A 20,115-nucleotide genomic window follows, 5' to 3' on the forward strand; every position below is an offset into this window, starting at 1 on the left:
TTCAGTGCTTAGCAAATTCTGGAAATAAGATTGCTTTTTTAGGTATTTATATATGTATGCAAGAGACCCAAACTTTTGCAAAGGGTTTGCTTCTTTTAATCTTACTTTTGAATTGATCATATTAGTCTGTATTGAACATATTCTGTTATCCTATCATTACAAAAGTTTGGTTTCTGAATTTAAAAAACATCCTAGCCACTCTTTCAAATTTATTTTCCCATCCACAAATTATCTAACATTAGCTAAAAAATATGAAAATATTTAAATGTGATATTTATTAAAACTGAGTATCATATGCATTAGCCTGGCTGATCACATCACTATATTTTAATCACACCACTATACAAAAATTGTAAAAAGCACAATCATCAAGCCTGGAATGAATTAGTAAAAGTTTCTACTGTTCATGAAATGACAAGATCCAAAACTCACTTGTCATCCTGTTTACCTTACCGATACTCAGTGCATGAAAATATGATAGAGATTAAGACCCTTCATATTACTAAAATTAACCATCCTCATTCAGGCACGGACTTCATTTTTACTGAAGGCAGTTGCAAAACCCTCATTCCTTTCAAAAGTGTAGGACTAGAGTTCCAAATATATAAAAATGTGATACCATATAATTTGTACGTTGGTTGTCTTTGGACAGTTTTTGTCCTTGGTGGAGAGGAATGATGTCAGCAACTAAAAATTCTTTCCCAAAAAGCACTCCTTTTTCAAGACCATAATTTTGTTATAAGTTCTTACAGTCTAGCAACTTCTATAGCATTTTTCACATATAAATACAAAAAAAAAAAAAAAAGGTTTAATTACTTGCACTGAAAATGACATTACTAAGTTATGGTTCTCAGTATATTTATAAAAGTAGACTGGTATCTGTAAATAAGTGCTTATGGCAGAAACTAGGGCACATGAGAGCTATACAGCCGTCCTTTATGCCATTCCCTTGGAACATACTTTGTAAGAACACTTGGATTGCCACTGAAGGGATAATTTGCCAGAGACTAAACTTCAAACTGAATTTCCAACCATACATTTCAAGCTTCTGTCAGCATCTAACAGCTCATTATCCCTGAATAGGGTAGAACTGATAACTTCTGAGAGCAATGAAGTTAAACTTTAGATGTTTCAAATTATAACGATAAGGCAAATTTCATGATCAGCTACCCATTTGTGAAAAGTGATTAATAAAGGCTTCCTACCTTGTATGAAAAACTGGGAAGATGTACAATACAGTAATTAGCTTTGCATGCAAAGAATGTAATTCCCATCCCTTAAAGTGTTAAACTTGTTTTATTACCTGTCTCATGTATATTCTGTTACACATTTCCTGAAGTTGTTTTTTAAAATGTTTCAGAAAAAAACTATAGAAATGATTTTTTGTTGTTGTTGTTGACTTGTCTGAGTTTTGAAGACCAAAGCGTAGAGGAGTACACGATGCACCCCAGGTGCTGGAGGGACATTGCATTATCATTAAGCAGTTTATTACATCCTCCAGCTGAAAGATACACCAACTGGAGCTTTCCAGTGGAGGAAGGGTTTATAAAAGGATGGATCTGGAGACTACCTCGTAAATTCGGGGCTAAACTGTGTTTCAGGAGTGGACTGGATTCAAGTGTTCCACCACTTGTCACATCTACGATGGCTTCAAGAGCTCTGCTTCAGCTGGCAGGTCCAGGTCTCTGTGCAGATAGATGGTTCTCCAGACAGATACATGTAGGACGAGCATTGGTGTAGTCCAGACTAGTGCCTGTGCTGGAGATTCCCTACCTGGAGAGCAAACCTTCAAACCTTTCTGGCCGGGACAGGTAAATAGATAGCCAGTTCAGATGAACAGGGGAGCCTGAACTGAAATGACAGCATGACAGAATTTGAACCGAAACAAGAAAATTGTAATCCCACTGGAAGTTGAAATAGATTTTGGGTTCTGGATTAGAATAACTATTTCCCTGGAGGATTTTTTGATTCCTCTGTCTGGGAGACTGAGAATTTTAGAACTGTGGGCTGTCCTTACTACCAATTTCTGAGAAACTCCAGTGACACCCATACACTTCTGAAGCCATGCTGTACAGCATGACTGCATGTCTGCTTACAAATGCCTTCCAGTGAAATTTATGTAATACTAACTGAAAAGGGAACTGGTGTTGGAAAATGTCAATTGAGTCACCTCTCAATCATTTTAAGAACAGTTTACACAAGTATTCCAACTCTTGGCTGTGATGTTTTTAATACATTAAAGTTTTCTTCTTTAAAAGCCATATGAAAATCTCTCATAGTAGTCTGACTTCTTATGTGAATAATCAGTGCTACGCAGTTTGGTATTCAGTTCCCTGGAAATATTTCAGGCTTCTAGTACCTAAGATTAACTTATAACTGAGTAAAGTTTTAGATTCTTCTGCCTTTCCCACTGTATGTTAAATCAAAAATAAATATCTGTCTTTATTTTGGTTGAATAAAACTAAGTCATTGATTACTTAAGTTGGTAAATATTTTTTTTTAATTCTACTTATTCACAAATAAGTATAAAAGGTATAGCTCCACCATTCCAAAAATCTTGTTTACACTGAATTTAAGAGCCTAACTATTACAGAAATATAAAGGATTTAATAAATCAGTTCATGTACCCTCAGTCATAAAGACCATTTTGATTTGCACTAAAATATTTCTTTGGGAGAAACCATAACTTCCTTATAGAAGATGAGCAGCCATCGGTTCCTGCAGCACAGATCAGATCTGTATTATTCTCTGCAGATTTTTATAATGGAAATGTTCTTCTGTTCTGCATTATCAACCTGTAGCACTCAATGATTCCCACCAGTGTACACGTATGTGTGTAAAAATACATGCGCATGAAAACACATACAGAACAGAATACAGCACCGAACTAGAAAATGGGGTGGTGGTGGGGAACTGTGCAAGTGTGCTCAAAATACTTCCTGTTAGTCAGGATCAGCTGAAATTTATTATTCTGGATAGTTTTCTTAACTTTTTCTTACACTTATCACTACACCACAGATTTTTGGAACAGACACAATCAAAATGTATTCATCACAATCCAGCAGAGATGGATAATCAAGGGCCCACACTCACTTTTGGAAGCACTGGAAGGCTCATCTACTCTCTACCTAGAAGACGTTTGGTGGGGAGAGGTTAGCAGAACCAGGAATTCCTCGTATAGTGGGAGGATGGAGAAGGAGGTAACTTCGCATAAAACAGGCTTGTCTCTGTGGGATCCTATCTACATGGGGTGTAGTTTTTTCCTCATAATTTCTTAAGGAAATTACAGTGTCTGGCTGTTTAACTGTGATTGCCTCACCTCCTGGAGAGGACAGAAGACTGATGGATCTGGAAATTTTATGAGACCAGAAATTAGGCAGAGAAGAGCCAAGGCTGGCATAATTCAGCCCTTCTCCAGTCCCTGAGAGAGCAGCAATCTGTGGCTAGCCATCTCCTGCGTAGTACTGCACCAGCCCAGTGAGCTTACGCTGCCATTCAGCCAGCCAAACAGGTGTAGGAGTTGTAGCAAGGATTTGGGAATAGTGTGAGGACTAAGGCAGGTTAGGGGTTTTGGTATACAAGACAGGCTTTGCAGTTGAGGGAGTAACCTGCACAGCTACAGGAGCTGTGATCAAGCAGCCATGGAACTGTTTAACCCACAAAAGGAGAAGGGTGGCTTCTGAACCCTCCTTGCTATGAAGGGGTTTCAGTCCACTGCTCCAGTTTCTCAGAAGTGAGAGCCACAAGTTAGTCTGCAACTTGGCATGGGGCCACATTTCTGCTGAAGCCATAAGACTATGCAGAAAAGGAATGTGAGATTTATGGGGCCAGCAAGGGAGACTAAGCAAATAGGAGTCTGTCTGTAGCCCAGAGATGAGGACACTTCCATGAGAATTGCATCCTTGCAGCACTGACACCACATAGTCAAAATAACAAATATGTGAACAGTGCCAATTATAAACAGCTTTAACAACGCAACAGAGCTTGTGGTTTGAATTTTTTGTTTGGAGTATTTGTTGGGGTTTTTTTCCCCCCACCTATCCATTTTAAAACAAGCAGGAATGGGGCTTTTTTGTTCTGAATAAACTTTCCCTTCCCCAGCTGGAGAGAAGGGGCCAAAAGCAGAGACACATCTGAATGCCGTAGCTCAGATACATGTATTATTACATTGCAGCACTCACGAATATTATCACAGGGGCCATAAAATGGGGCTTTTTTCAAGACTCCTTCAGTTTCCACAAACAGCTGCTGCCAGCTGAGGAATTTGGGCTGAGCTACATGTAATTCCCAGCCGTGATCATCAGCGGCTGTTTTCCCGATGGAGGCAGCCTCTCCAGCAGTTGCCTGTGCTGCCTGGGCAGGCTGCTGTCTGCTCTCCCCTGCTCCAAGCCCAGCTCTGCTGCATCCCACTGACGGGGATGCTCTTATAATGCCCTGAATGGACCCTGGGGCGAATGAGGTGAATGGCAAGCTTACAGGGTCAGGATACTTAGTCACAGAAAAAAAAGTGGCTCAAGAACTGCTTTCTGGAAGGATGGCAAGGAGCTTAACACAGCTTTGAATGCTTTGACTTAGAAAAGTTCACTGATGCTTTCCCAGGCTATTTGCTTCAGTATTTACTGGAAATTTGCTCGCTATTGTGTGGGATTTGCAAATAGCAATGATTTCATTATTTGCATCCTGCCACCCATAAAATAATAAACAATTGTCCTTCTCTACAGAGAGGTATCCACAGTCCCTTCCTCTCCTGCTTTCAAAGTAAATATTTGTTCTCTACTTTCCTCTCCCTTGCTATGAAATCAGCATTAATATTTTTTATTCTAAGAGATATAAAAAAGCCATGTCGATTCAAATGCATGAGACTTAAAATACATCTTCTTAAAGGTGATTCAAAACCATTTTTCAGGTTTTTTTCCTCCTCTTCAGTTTGTGAGACTCATCTTCCATTAAGATCCATTTTGGACTTATTTTTCTCACAGATTATTATTTTTGTATACCTCTGACCCTTTCCATAGGAAAGAACAAGAAAATTAACTCCATTCCCTGCTGAGGTGGCCTCTCAGAAAGGTAGACCTGCTGATATGTTACCACACTGGGTTTTTTTCCCCAAAACATTTACAACATTCCTTCCCAGAGCAGAGTGAGAAACACAGAAAAATAGAAACAAATTCATGCATTAAGATCAAATGCATAATTCTCCATTATGATAGTACTAATAATTATAAAGGCCCTACCTAGCGAAGGTTTAAAAATGAATGCATTGCTTTAACTACTCCTTTCCATTTCCACCCACTCTGTGCAGCAATCAAAGTACAACGGATATTGCAAGCTACAGATGTTACGAATTATTTTTCAGTGCTAGTCACATTTTTGGTACAGATATATTCAACCTCCTGGCTCCAAAACCTAATACCTAAGAGTAATGATATATTTTTGAAACTAAAAGTCCAGCAACTTCTATTTCTGTGTTCTTTCTAACTGACTTTTAATTTCAAAGGTCCAGAAGGTATATGCCTTCGCAAGAAGCACTGAAGTATTTTAGAAAGGCAGAAAAATATTCTGAAATAATCATGAGACTTCAAGGATGAAGACATTAAGTAAAAAATATCAAATATTATGAGTTTGCTGAATTCCTAGAACTGCCAGCTTTACATTTCCCACTGTCATGGTTACAGACATAAAACATCCCATCAGAGAACAGCAATTGTCCTGTGTGATTCATGCGATCTGCCAGCACCATGTGCATAATGGCTTTAGTGGAAGTAGATGCAACGCAGATGTAATATCTATGAGTATTCATTCATTAAGGTGAAACACTTATTTCTTACAAGTATTTTAGAGCAGTCAGAAGAAAGCATTTTAGTGACTCAGAAAAGTGAGCATTATCTAACAAATTACATTCTGAAAGATCCTTTGGAGCAATATAATTTGATGGTTGCCTGGTTCATAGTTTAAGCAGCAGGCAGCAGATGACAATTTAAGGATAGCTCCGTCAGTCTTTACTTTGGGATTTACCAGAATTACCACTAACATATTCTATTAACCGTAAAGAGTAACTTTGGCAGGGGGTGGGGGGTGGGGAGTTGGTGGTGTGGGGGTGGATCTTCTCTGGTTTAAAGCACACTTACCCCTTCCTGTTCTGACCACATGGCCATTGCACAGCCTTAGTTTTATTATGACCTGAGGGCAAAGTTATGTTCCCAGTTATTTCAGGTACTTCTAAACATAACATGGCCATTTTTCATAAACGTTGTAGGATTGTTTTCAACCTACTTTCATGCAAGCAAACAGCGGAAGGAGCTGCTGTGACTGTGCCTGGCCATAGTAAATAACATTTCAGTAAATGTTGGGAGATAATTTCCTAACTGAAACAGGGAGTCTACAGGCCTGTTAGTTCCCATTTTTTTACTAAATGATGTTTTATATATGCTTATAACTCTTAGATACTTTTGCTTTGTCACTTATTTATTTTGTTAGTCCATTAGTAATAGATCTTCCTCAGGTCAGGTATCACTGTAACAGCCATCTCCAGCCCAGAGAATGTAAACTCCCTGTCACAAAATGAAAGAATAAAGGACAGAAAATAGATTTTCCCCACTAACCCTGAAAACAGTTTAATTAATTTCTTCTCATAATTTCCTTCTTCCTTTTTCCTTTCCTGGATCTGAAACTGTCTATACGTCTCTTTTTTAATAATTACTGATATAGCTTCCCTTGAAAAAGAGAAAAGATTTTTCCCTTTCTTGCTCATACTATCCCTTCGTTTCTTTTTCTTTTTCTTTACTGGGCTGCTGCTACTATACAAACTTTATTAGCACTGTTCACTTTTACTTTCCCATTCTTAGTTCCCAGTGGTAAAGCATCAGTACAATCTTCCCAGTCTGAAGGTGTGGAAATCAAAGCTGGAGACCTCATTGAATTTATGGAAAGAAATGGCATCAGAGATGAATGATAACATAGCATTTTAGTCCTGTTTGGCTAACTCACTTATGCCTTTGATCCTATACCTCTTAGGTAGAGATAATCAATGAAGAGTTTGGTTATTGCACCACTACAAACACTCTTCTTCCATGCATCTCTAAAATAGAATTCATCTAGAGGCCCACACTGGAGCAGTAGAAGGGAAAACATGCACTCCAGCATAGAAACTGAGGTCACCCTAAGCTTTCACATTTTAGGTGGTACAGGAGGTGCAGGCAGAAACTGGTTCTGTGATGACCTATTGCACATTTCTAATGTGCTAATGATGTATTACAGAACCAGACTGTAGTCCCATTTACATTTGCACATGCTTTAAATACTGTAGAATTTTATAAATATTCTGTGCATTTGCTTTTTCCCATTAAATCCCTAATGTTGTGATGGAATTAGGTGGGCAGAGAAGTTTTCTTGGTTTTACTGCTTTTTAAAATATGAGTATTTATTGCATTCCTTTTCTTATTGAAATTAAAAGTGCAAGCATGCTCTCCTTAACAGATTTTGTAGCAACTCAAAGCACTCTAAGAGATCCCAGGAAATAAACACAAAGCTGATATGGGATACTCTCTTGGGTGCCCTCTCACTTAAGAGTATGCATGAAGAGAGCACACAAATTCTTTAAATACTACTTTCACCTTTTTTATTCCCTATTGACTACCTAAGAAGTTTGCAGTAGAGTTGCCTATATAGCAAATGTAACCATGCTAACAACAAGGTCGTTTGTACAGAGCTGTTCGAGTCCCATAATTGGTCCTATAAGTTGAAAATTACAACTCGAAACCCGTACCCCTCAAAAACCCCCTGTGCAGGCATGGTCCTTGGTCATAACGTCCCTTTGTATCTGTGTTAATTATTTCCATCTCTTTCCTTGCAGAGAAGCCAATGAGTGAGTTCTACTCCCTATCTACTTTGCTTTCATAATATAAAGGACAATAATACCCTGTGTGAATGAGTCCTTAAACATAATACAACTGAATGGACCTAGCATTCCAGCATTTGTCAATACTGTTTGCCAGGGCAGGCATGTAAAGCAGAAGGGATAAATTAAAAAAAATAAAAATACACAATGTATTTTGAAGGATATATTCTTAGACTTTCACTTCAGGAAAAGTAAATACATTCAGAAAAATACTCTTGTTTGTTTGTTTGTTTGTTTGTTTAATGTAACCTGATTATTTTCTTCTAACGCATTTCCTTTTAATCACTTGGCATATCCAGGACATGAGTAAAGCAAAATACAGACCAGTGAGTCCAAAGATGATAAGGAGGGGATACTCTCAAATCTGGGTTAGAGACAGGTGTTTTAAAATCTGCTTGAAACTTGAAACTAGAATCTTTTTAAATACCATGGTAACTGGGCTCTGCAAGCAGAGTTGTCCTAAGCAGTGGAGGCTAGTATTAGCAGTTCCTTGCTGTTGTCGTTGGTGGCTACACATAGGACCCAAATTCCCAGGTCTCCCTGTTGGCAGTGGATTCTCAGTGAGCATTGGAAAGAAGCCTTTGGACTCTTTAGCTCTTCCTAAGACTCAGCTGGTAACCTTTCAGAGTCGAATAGCACAGGCTTTATGTAGCGAAAACATGGACAGTTTTTAAATAGTTCCATGTCTTACCAAATAATACACCCTATAAAGGTGTTAACATAATACATGTACTATAGATGTCCGTAACACTAGTAGGTGTCAGCAGTGATTATTTAGTATGTTTTAAAGCACTGTAATGACCTGCTATGACTTATAATAATTAAGTCACATTTTACTAGCTTTCTATTAGCTATTTGTTTGCATATTGGGAAATCTTAGAAATGAACCGCTGTCACAGTGCAAACCAGAAAACAGTCACTTTTGTATCACTTGGACTTGGCAGTCAGCATTTCCCTTCCTGCCACTAGGCTTTCTAAATGGCATTTCCTAGTCTTATGCAACCAAACAAATCCTTTTTTTTTTTTTTTTTTAAAAAAAAAAGGGGGGGAGGGGGGAAGAAAGAAAATACAAAGTTGGTAAGTGTTACCTAGGTCTAAGCAGCTAATAAAGAAGGGATGTGTTTAGACTGGATTAATTTTCAACTAGAATCATGTTTATCAACTGGAACTGGAACATCAGCAATTCAGGTTGCAATGCAACAAGGCCTGTCTTTTAGTATTGCATTGGCAAAAGCTAACGACTTTTTGTTAATATGAAGCAGTCTACATCCAGGCTGACTTTTTTTTTCTTGACAATTTTTCATGAGTGTTTTCTAATTATTGGGTTCTTGACTTGATAATTCTTCAGGATGTACTGACTACAGGGCTTTAATTCATGTTTTCTTCATGTTTTCCAAGGCATCCTACAAAAATATATCTAAGCAGAGTATATATAAACTTTTTAATAACCCATGGCAAATTTATTACAAACTAATGCTGGTAACTCAAGTTTATTTTTTTTCCAAAAACAGGACACCATGTTTTAATTTTAACTTCATTAATTTGAAAGTAAGTTGCATAGGCTTAGGTGGTCATTGAGGGCTTGTGTTGTTAGTTTAATTCTCCAGGAACAAAGTAGCCTTTCTGTCACTGACATCCACCTTTGACAGGAGGAACTGCCCCCCTGAGGGCAGCTACCTAACTCTCCCCATGGCTATGAAAGGGTCCCAGATAACCCTTAACTAACACCACCTGAGATTACTCCTATATTAGAGATAATACCAGTCTTCCAGTCTGATGTCCAGCATGTTAGGGCATTACAATTCAACCAGTTAGCATGTGGAAAGCCCAGTGACTTGTCTTTGATGACAGCATAAGTTATGTTTGGCTAAAGAATGTTGTCAAAAAAGGTATTTAGTCTTCAGTTTTAAGGCCACGGTACTGTGATGCAGAGGCTACTCTCAGTATAAGTGACAATATACTTTCCCAGATTTCATGGTTCCATTTTTACTGATAATATTTTTGTTAAATGATCCGGTTCCATGAAGTCAGGGGATTTCATGAGAATCTCAACTTCTATTAAACATGAAAGGAATACGTCTCTAGTCCTTACTGTTAGAAGAAAAAAATGCATAAAACATGGAATAAGTTGTCCTAAAAGCTCAGAAATTACAATGTAAATTAACAAAAAAAAATAAAATATATACTTTGCTAATGTCTAACTATTTAAGGATCCATGCTTTCTTTTATTACATCTTTAGAAACTTGTAAGAATTTGAGTTAAACATTTAGCTTTAAAAGTTATGTTTTTGAAAGTAAACATCCAAACACTGGCAGGGATTTTAAAGCTAAGTACACATTAGTAAGTAATCCTGTCTGTTTTCTTGAACTCAGAAATGACTGAGATTGATCACCAGTGAGGTACATACTATTTTGCTTTAAAAAGATTTTATGTTGATATCTGATGTTCAAATCAAGGTATATCCCAAAGGAGATAATTTCCTTTATGATGAGAGATGAAGTTTCCACATGGAGTCATGATAAGATAAGGGGTGTTCAGATGTTTCTGGAAGATTTTATACAATGAGACATATCATCTTTTGTCAACAAATAAATTAGCTGTTGTCACATTACTGTGGTTCAGGTGTTGAAGAGCCATCAGTTAATACAGTTTAGACACTGTATGTGTTCAAACTGCCTCATGTTACTGGATCCCTGGAATAATGCTTTACACATACATGTGAGTTTTTCACCCACTGATCTCAAAGTGCTTTTCAAACACACACTCTAACACCCATGCTGAGCTTTAATATACCCTTCTTTACAGCTGGAGAAGCCCTGCATTTCTGAGCTCTGTGTAAGATTCCAGTTTAAGCTGTAATACTGCTTGAACTTTGATTACTGCAATCCATCTCTCGCACAACATTTGGAGTCCACAAATCCTCCATGCATGCTCATGGCAAGAAGGCTGCAGGGACCCCCCTATGTCCTGTGAAGTCTCTAAGGAAGGCGACCTCATTGCACCCTGCAGAACACAGACACTGCTCACTTCATAAGGGGCTGCCAGACTTATCTGAAGGTGAAATAAAGCTCTGGTCATGACCTACAAATGCTCTTATGGAGCACTCTGCATCCACTGCAGGGCTGAGTAATCACACATACATCCTCCTGCATACCAGGGCACTCTGAGAGGAACCTTTTCTTGAGACACGCTTTGGGGGGATGAGACTTTAAATGGAACATTTAATCCTTATGAGGACTTTTACGAGATGTTTGCCTGGTCAACTGACTGCACATCTTCTCTGTATTTATTTTTTTAAAACACAAAGAGCTGCCTCTGACCAGCTACATCAGGTACTCCCCGCCTGTAGTGTGTGCTAATAAGAAAGATTGTGATTTCTACAGAAAGTATGGCTATAGCATAGTAATGTCTTATTCTGCTGCATGTTTAAAAGGTAAACCTGTGGCTCCCTTTCAGCAACAAGAGGCATATTCAGAAAAGGCAGTGCTTTTATAAAGATACCATGGTGGCTTTCCTTGATGAGATCCTTGCACAGTTAAGACATCTCATATAAAGTAGGCACATGGGGCTCTGCTCTCGATCTGTCAGTAACCACAGCTCAGACAGAATTCTTCTTCAGGGTGTGAGAAGACGGAATTCTCCTTCCTGCTAACTCAGCTCTTGGCTTGGAGGCAAAATAAATTAATTTGGAAGGTATGTGCTTAGGAAGATGTGACTGAAGCTTAAAAATACAGGAATGCAAAAATTCAGCTGACAAGAGTGTAATTGGACCACCAGGCATTTTTTCACTGTTTTTATTGAATTTGGATTTTTATTATTTTATTATCATTATTATTATTACTATCCCCATCCAGTGCTCATGAGACAACAGGCAACCCTGATTTCTGGACCCTGGATGTGGTAGTTCTGTGGTTTACTCATAAAACTGTGTCAGATAGTTGGTTTTCTCCTTACAAAGCAAAACAAAAACAAATAGCAAATGCCCCTTTGGGCACAAAAAGAAGCATGCTGAGGAAGAGGAGACCTCTCCATAAGTAGCCCATGTTAGGGTTCTCCAGCTGCCTTTCTCTGATGTGCCCAGGGGCTTGTGGCTGCAAAGAGCCCTCCTTCCATGCCAAAGGGTGAGTGGAAGAAAGAATCCTACTCCAGAATTCAGCTTTCCTCTGTGAGTCTTAATATAGTAAGCCCTTAATATATCCCTGGGAGGAGTCTTGTTACTGCCTGCAGTTTTTCTTCAATTAGTGCCAATGGGACTAGATGACTACATTTAATAATTTTGAGGGAGGGTGGTAGCTAATTTGTTTGGGTCAGAAATGCCCAGAGTTGAAGGAAGAGGCGAGCAGGAGCAGTGGTTAGCAGGGAGGTGGAACTGTTATTGCTGTTTCATGGCTCTGGTCTGCACATCTTCCTGATCACTGTGTCCCAAGCACCCTTCACCCCATAGCCCAGCAGAATGTTACGGCATCCTGGAAAGACCTCCACAGCTTGCAACAGAATTTTGCGCTTTTGGGAACAGTTTTCCTCAAGCCAGTAGGTAAATCTGACCTCGTCTGAGTCTGAGTTGCACAGAAACAGATTGAAGGCCAGAAGAGAGAAGAGCAAAGAGCCAATTTGCCTGCGAGCAGGCAGCACACACAGCTGTCCTGTCCCTGCTCACAGGACTGGCCATCAGACCTGTGCTCTGGTGAGCATCCCACCTGGGCCACAACCCACCAGGGGCTGTTGTAGCCACACGTGACAAGGATGGATAAAACTTCATGCCAAGGCTGGGGAACTCTGAATTATTATTAGTTCCTTGAGACTTTTCATTTCTCTATTTATTTTCCAGGGCTGCATATTTTAAGCCCAAGGAGATCTCTCTTCCTTCATGCCCAGAGGCTGGATGTTATCAGCCCAGCCGCTTCAAAAGCACAACTTTTTCACTGTGGTATCTGCAGAATGTGAATTTAAACCAAGCTCAAAATATATCTCTTTCTTATCACTCCTCTCAAAATTATCTGAGAAACACAGACCTGGGACCTTAATTGCTGTCTGAGTGTCCTTGTCAGTACGGGACTCTATTAAGCCAGAATTATGCACAGGCAGTGGACTGCAGTGCAACCCTTTGGAAACCATGTGCGTATGAAGGAGAACTGAATTAACATGGGAGCAAGTACAGCAACAAAAGATCCCTCTGTGAGTATCTCTACTTTTTTACCAAATGAAAGCTCCTTACATTCTGCAGAATTGAAGCAGACTGGTTTCCAAAATAACTTAAATTCCATCAGCATTAGCCAATGTAACAACAATAAAACCTAAGACCTTCATGGCATGTGAGGCAACCTCCTCCCCACTCCCCACCCCATGTTTGCTGTTATCTCACATGTAACTGGTAAAAAAAGACTATCTTTCAATGGGGACAGTACTGTGAAAACTTTATGAATGCATGACGGACTTAGTCCATGCCCATTACTGCAACTTGGTTTGCATTGTTCACTGGGTCTTTGCCAAACATATCTGTTGCATAATTATGTGGCTTGCTTTAATAAATTCACTGAAGTTTCTAGGGATGTAACTAATATTTCCCCTTCCTTTTCTGTAATTGTACAACACCCACCACAATGAGACCCAGGTCCTAATTGATGGATTTGTGCCATGATTTACACTAATTATCAAAGCCAATGTTATAACACAGGAAAATAAAAACACCCAGCTATACATTTAAACAGCTGAGAAAAAAAAAACCTTAAAGAAAAAAAAGCTATAAAATCATAAGAAAAGTTATTTGGCTGTTCACTGAATAAATTGCCTAACTTCCTTGTGAGAAAAACCAATTTTAATTGATTTTCTGTGCTACACACTGATTTAGACTGAATAATACTGGCTTAAACCAAGAGCAGCCTCACTGAAGTCAACTTCATTACTTGAGATTTCTGCATGGGAAAGTCAAATACAGTGATGGCAGGCGTGGCTTCACATCCTGATAGTTTGACTGTGCAGACAAGCCCTTGTATGTGAGGGAGTAAGGGGAGTTTGTGAAAAAGGTTCTCATGGTTTCAGTTGAACAGTGTCTAAGAGAGATATTTAATAAGGAACTCCAAAATATGTTCATTGTTTTGGAGTGTTTCCAAGCTCTTTCCTCCAAAAAGCTGTTCCCAGCATATATGATTCAGGGTTGGTAATTCCATGCTCATGTATTCCAATGGAAATGGGATGATTTCTATGTTGAAGTACTAGGCAGTATGATTAAAGAGTGCTGGAGCTTGGACAATGCAATTTAGAACCTTTAAAAATGTTTCCATCCCCACATCTGACCTCACTGAATTTATTTAATATGCATTTGAAGGAATAGCTTTGAAAAGTTATTTTCTCTGCAACAGAAAACTGGTCTTTCAAAGAACAAATGAAATGTACATACACAAAATATACACTGAAAAATCAAACATTCTTTAGGGTCACAACAAATGTCATCTTGTCAGGGCTCTATGGCCTACTTCATATAGCACATTCTAGTTAACATTACTGTAGCATATTTCTTTATATTTCTTTGGCAAAAACTCAGTTTCAGAGTGGCAGTGCATAGAAGCTTCACCCTCTCAGCTGCAAACCTGTGGCTGGAATGTAAGGATATACTCTATAAAGATACTCTTGGGCTTACCTAGGTCAGAGCACTGCACCACGCGAAGATGGCACTGGCAGCGGAAGGGGCACACTGGTCCAAATCCAGATATGACTGGATCATCCGTTGGAGGCATATCAGCCGACCCTTCATCCTCCAGCATAAAGTCAAAGAGGCCCTGCTGGTGGAATGGCTTGGCCAAGCATGCTGGCAACAGTAGGACAAAGAGAAGAGCCAGCCTCATGGCTTAGTTCATCGACTCCGGGCACAACCTAGGGATCAAAGCAGGAGATTTATAACAAAAGTAGCAGTTTCCCATAGCTGCACAGTTCCTGCCGAAGGAGGTCCAGCATATCCACCAATTGCATAACTGTTCCTTTCAATAAATGAAAACTAAATTGTGAAAATAGGACAGTTATGTGATAGAAGTCTGGTAACTGCTTGTCAGTAGGCTTTTTTCTTACAGAGCAGTTTAAAGACAACTGTAAACACATCTGTTTGCATATTTAGAGTAATATTTATTAGGAACAGGCAGCGCTGTCAACTTTGTTATGCAAAACAGTCAAAACAATAAGCCACATTTTCCATGTGTCTGTTTTCTGCCAACGTAACAGTCTATTTGATTTCATTAGCATTTGTTTCATAGGAATGAGTTCGTCCCCTGGGGACGAACCTGAGGTTCCCAAACTTGTGGCTTGAGAAATATTTTTTTAAAGTTCCAGCTTGCTGTGTGTTTTAAATTATAGCCTAGTAAAACTGACTGAGAAAGAGTAGGACTTAGTGGTGGGGTGGAGAGGGGAAAATCTTTAGTTGTTTAAATGAGCTATACTCCTTTCCCAGTTTAAACAGCACAATAAAATGGAGTACGATGTTATATTGGATATTCTTAACTTTCTTTCCAAATTTTTGTTTAGGGGATTTTATGACATAAACAATATACTCTGAAAATCCCCTGTTTTACACTGCATGAGCATTCAAATTGATGCCTGTTGTACTGTCAGCACACTTTGTAATGGGACTTCAGGGCCTCATTCTACAGACTTTCATGCTCAGGAACAACTTTACCCAAGCATGTATTGCCATAGATATTAACAAGGAAAACTGTTCAAATACATTTTCTCAGGACCTAGGCCTAAATGCATTTCAACACACTGTACAATGTGCTACCTGTGTTGTGCATTAAGGAGAAATTACAAAACAGCTGTTTGCAAGTTTTGCATCAAGGCTGTATAGATCAGTTAGTTTTCTGGAAATTAATTTGTTTTTCTATTTATTTTACATAAGAAAGTTTATCTTTTACAAACCTTTGTGGGTCTAAAAACAACTCACAAAAAAATATGAAGAAACCTGTCTTCAAGTGGCCAAGTGTCAGAAAGGCAAACTTCTCATCGATTTAGGAGCCTTTTCTTAAAATGAATGGCATAGTCCTGAGTACAGATGTTGCTCTTTGTAATGAAAGCAAAAAAAGTCCACTCGCTTATTCAGGTCAATAACTTCCAAAATGCCTTGTCTGGGTGTTAGCTGGGCTTAATTTTTTTCTAGTAGAAGTTATCTAAAAGTTATGGGTGTGGTGTAGCACTTCTCAGCTCTACATTGACTGATGGAAACATACAAAACCTGGGGGGAGGCAGAGGAGGAGGACTGTCTCCCTCTGCGCGTCAACATATGGAACCTACCAGGCAGATGGATAACATGGGCAGCTGATGTTAGGTGAGGCTGGTATACTGAGGCCTCTCTTTCTAGAATACCACACCCAAGCACTCTCACAGGAGTAAAAACAAAATAAAACACACAGGCCTGGAATTAGATACAATCTATATTGTGCCTGTGTTCAATTTTCTTTATGAAATTCTACCTGCAGATGCCAATATTGCAATCCTCCAGAAAGCTTTAGGGCTCAGTCTTGAGGGGATGATGAGGTAACCTTATAAAATTTGCTAGTGTTTTAAAATCATCGCTTACGTTTCTGTCACCTGCCTAACAGGAAGACAGGTACCTAACATCTTCCAGTGTCCCAAAGACTTCAAAGTGACTTCACACATGGAGCAAAACATTGTTTCTGTTGTCTAAGAACCATTTGCTTCTATAATTTTAGGACTTGATATGAACTGAAAGCATTTTCCCTTCCTGCAGCAGACATGCTACCTACTGTGTGCATTGAGGGGTTTCATAGACCCCAGTGTCAACTAGAGGCTCAGACCGTTTCAGCATGTCCTGTCAGCCCAGCTCAGTGCTGTGCAAACCTGTGCCATGCAGCAGGGCTGGCTGTGTCCCCATGTGGGCCACCCTCCTGCACACCCTGCCCTGGCCCCCCACCGACATCGGGGCTGCCCGCTCCCCAGCAGCACCCCCAGGACACATGCAGGGTCCACATGGACAAGTAAGGCTGGCACAGTAATGTGGTGTCAATGCATGGTGGGGAATTCTTACCACAGTTTAATCAAAACCATTTTTTTTTAAAAATAATCATTATTATGTATGAACTATTGAAAAATAACAATGCAATTTATTAATAATCCGAAATTGAAAGACAAATCTGTTAAATCATCATCATTCATCCTAATAAGCTGCTGTGTGAAAATGATCAATAAAACAGTACTCCAGTACAAATTACTTTTCAGGATATACATTAACATCAATAAATATTGGTAATGCTGCACACTAACTCCAGCATGGCACTGGCTGTCAGTACTTTTTAAAAGATTCCCCAGCTCTTTTTTACATATTTTTATATTTTTAGAATACTTTTAAATTTTTAAAACTGCTTGTATTCCCCCCCCCCCCCACCCAAGGTGACTGCTGAAGCACCATCCTTCCCAAGAACGCACAATCAGAATCTTATCCTGGAATTAAATTACTACCCCTCAAAAAAAAACCCAAAACAATGCAAAGGCACTTTGGAAGTGTCTTCACACTTTACTTCTTGTTCATATTAATATTGATGACTTCACTTATATCAGTTAAACCCTGTAGTAGGCCTTTTCCTTAGGTCCCTGTTTTGTCAAAACCATAATAAAACCAGTGAGAACTGAGTGTAAAGGAAGACTGTAGGACAACAAAGGATATCAAGTATCCAATCTGAGGACACAGCAGAGAAAATAGCAGACATAAGCTACATATTAATCAGGAAATAGGAGTAGATATGTGTCTGCATATCTTCATTCGTATACACATTCATACTGCAGGCACATGTATCTGTTCCTATTGTTTGCATGTGTAAATGAACATAACCAGAGAAAAAGACATTTACAAAACTGTACTAGTAAGAAATATTCACATTTCACTTACAAAAAAATAGAGGGGAAAAAAATTCGGAATTCTTAAACATCTGTGACACAATATTTTCATCTGCAGGACGTAACTGTTTAAATTTGCTTTAATTATGTGTTTATAATGAGGAAGACTGTTCCACAAACTGAGGAAACTATACCATAGACTTGGCCACATTTCAGTTTAAAATACCACTGGAAATATGCTTCATCAGTTCACGTCACTACTGTATTGGTGGTCTTGTCAGTTTACCTTAATATTACATTTTAAATATTAGTTCACCTATTGTCAGAAATCTCTCAAAATGCCACAAAAGACAAGTTAAACAATATGTGCAGTTTCAAAAAAAAATTCCCCTAAATTATATTTTTTACCCATTTTGTGTAATAAAGTCTAGATGTGCAAACATAGGAGTTGGAAGTTTTAAAGAGATTAAAACCCTGTTAACGGGAATTTCAACTCCAGGAGTTTTCTTTTCTACTATTTCATTCATAGGAACCTTCTTTAAATGAGTCCCTTGTTTGTACACTGTAACATAGCACTTTCTAACATTACAAAGTCATACCCTGAGCCTGTTTAACTATCTACTACATTTTTTTTCCCTCTGAAATTGAAATTATATTCATTAATTTTGGAATATATAGGAAGAAATCTAAATGAAAAAGAACTCACAGAGTACAGTTTAAAACAGAAATGTAAGAACTCACGCACTGTTTTACACTCACTACATCACCAATTCTAAACACTGGATTGCAAACAGAGAATATACTGCTGCAAAAGTTTACAGTAAGGAAAAAGAAAGGACTATAGCAGTGCTTATACAAATCAAAACAAGAGACAGAATAGTCAAATAAACAGTAGGAAATCCGCACAGTCCCTGAGAATGCATTCTCATGTTCCCAAGAAACAAAAGTGCTGGATACAGAACTTAACATTGCTAAACATTTAGTAGGATTTTTTCCTTACTTCTCCTAAAATTCAACTAGTTCTTGCCGTAGACTTGCCCGAAGTTTTATTAGTGCAGCATAATTCAGGAGAATTACTGAAAACCGTACCTTTTAATCCAGGGATTTGCAACAGGAGCTCTCAAAGCTGAGATGTAATTAAACTAAATATTCAACCCAAGCAAAAGGCTTTGCAGGTGTGGAAAGGAGGAGGGGGTAAGTTCAGCTCAGTGACTGTCACTTGGTGGAAAACCCTCCTGCTTCTATTCCATAGCACAGTTATAAAATAAGGTTTCTCTCAATGAACACAATCCAGGCTGACACCCACATTAGATCATATGGTAATGATATGTCTCCTGTATTGTAGCCAGAAACTTTATCAGCTCTTTTGCTTTCTTTTCCTCCTTTTTCTTTTTCATTTGCTTTATTTCTTTTTTCATCTGTTTAGAATCCCAAACTACTTGTACACTATAAGACAGATGCTTAGATGTAATTCATCTTACTTATTTATATCCCTATAACATATATTTAGGAAAGTTTTCTTGGGTTTAACTATGGGGGTTTTTTTCTGACTCATTACTGAGAAAAATGTTTGGCTGTTCCTCTTGTTTACAGTATCTGTAATTCAAGGAAATGATATAAATTAATCTTGTAGTTAGTCAAAGTGGAGATTAATATCAGAAAAAAGGGGTAGCTTTAGGTAAAACTATTTAAACAGATATCAACCTGCCTTTGCTTATGCTATAATGATTGTCAAACCAAGTAATACACAGTGTAATACACTATTATCCTGTCTAATAATAGAGTTTTTCTGTATTTCTTCAAACTACAGCATGTTTTTGATATATATGAAAAACATGTTTTCATTAGTAGAACGATTCTAACATTTGTGGTTAGAACTGCTTTATATAAAACTGCTGTTTTTACTACTTTCTCTCCAGGATAGCAAGACAGAGGGGAAATTAGCTTTAACTGGTTTTTTTGGGGGTGGAGTTTTTTTTGGGGGGGTGGTTTTTTTTAAGACAGTGGAGATTTTTTAAAGCATGAAAGGAAAAATATATCTGACTCTGTTCAGATTTGTATTTTATTTTAGTAATTTCTGTTCTGATGCAAAAATCAACAGAAGATAAAATACAGTTTTTCTATTCCTGAAAATTTTTAAAAGTCTAGCAAACTGAAAGGAGAGCAAATACAATAATTACTATTTATTTAGTAATCCAAACACATTGTGAACATGTGTAGCTTCACTCTTCTGTTAGCTGTCCTATCCATATACTGGAGGCTTGTGCCTCTGTGTTTTGACTTGTATCCTTTTATTCCTGCCCCCAGGCTAAGACCAGGTGCAAATCTGAAACTAAAGCCTGTAATATGTGAAATGATGTTTAAAAGAACACCTAATTTTTAG

The 20,115-nt window shown here is 38.4% G+C and overlaps 1 protein-coding gene across 1 annotated transcript in view; it reads right to left on the reverse strand.

The window, feature by feature from the left end:
• The window catches only part of DCN (decorin), a 40,181-nt gene extending 21,155 nt beyond the window's left edge, over window positions 1–19,026 (reverse strand). The window contains exons 1-2 of the mRNA XM_040595928.1: window positions 18,822–19,026; window positions 14,536–14,768 (exon numbers count right to left, since the gene is read on the reverse strand). Coding sequence (XP_040451862.1) covers window positions 14,536–14,740 — 205 coding nt within the window. The 5' untranslated portion in view covers window positions 14,741–14,768; window positions 18,822–19,026. The remainder of the gene's footprint in view (window positions 1–14,535; window positions 14,769–18,821) is intronic.
• Window positions 19,027–20,115: the final 1,089 nt, after the last annotated feature.

The sequence above is a fragment of the Falco naumanni genome, chromosome 5 (genome assembly GCF_017639655.2).
Source record: "Falco naumanni isolate bFalNau1 chromosome 5, bFalNau1.pat, whole genome shotgun sequence".
Lineage (NCBI taxonomy): Eukaryota > Metazoa > Chordata > Aves > Falconiformes > Falconidae > Falco > Falco naumanni.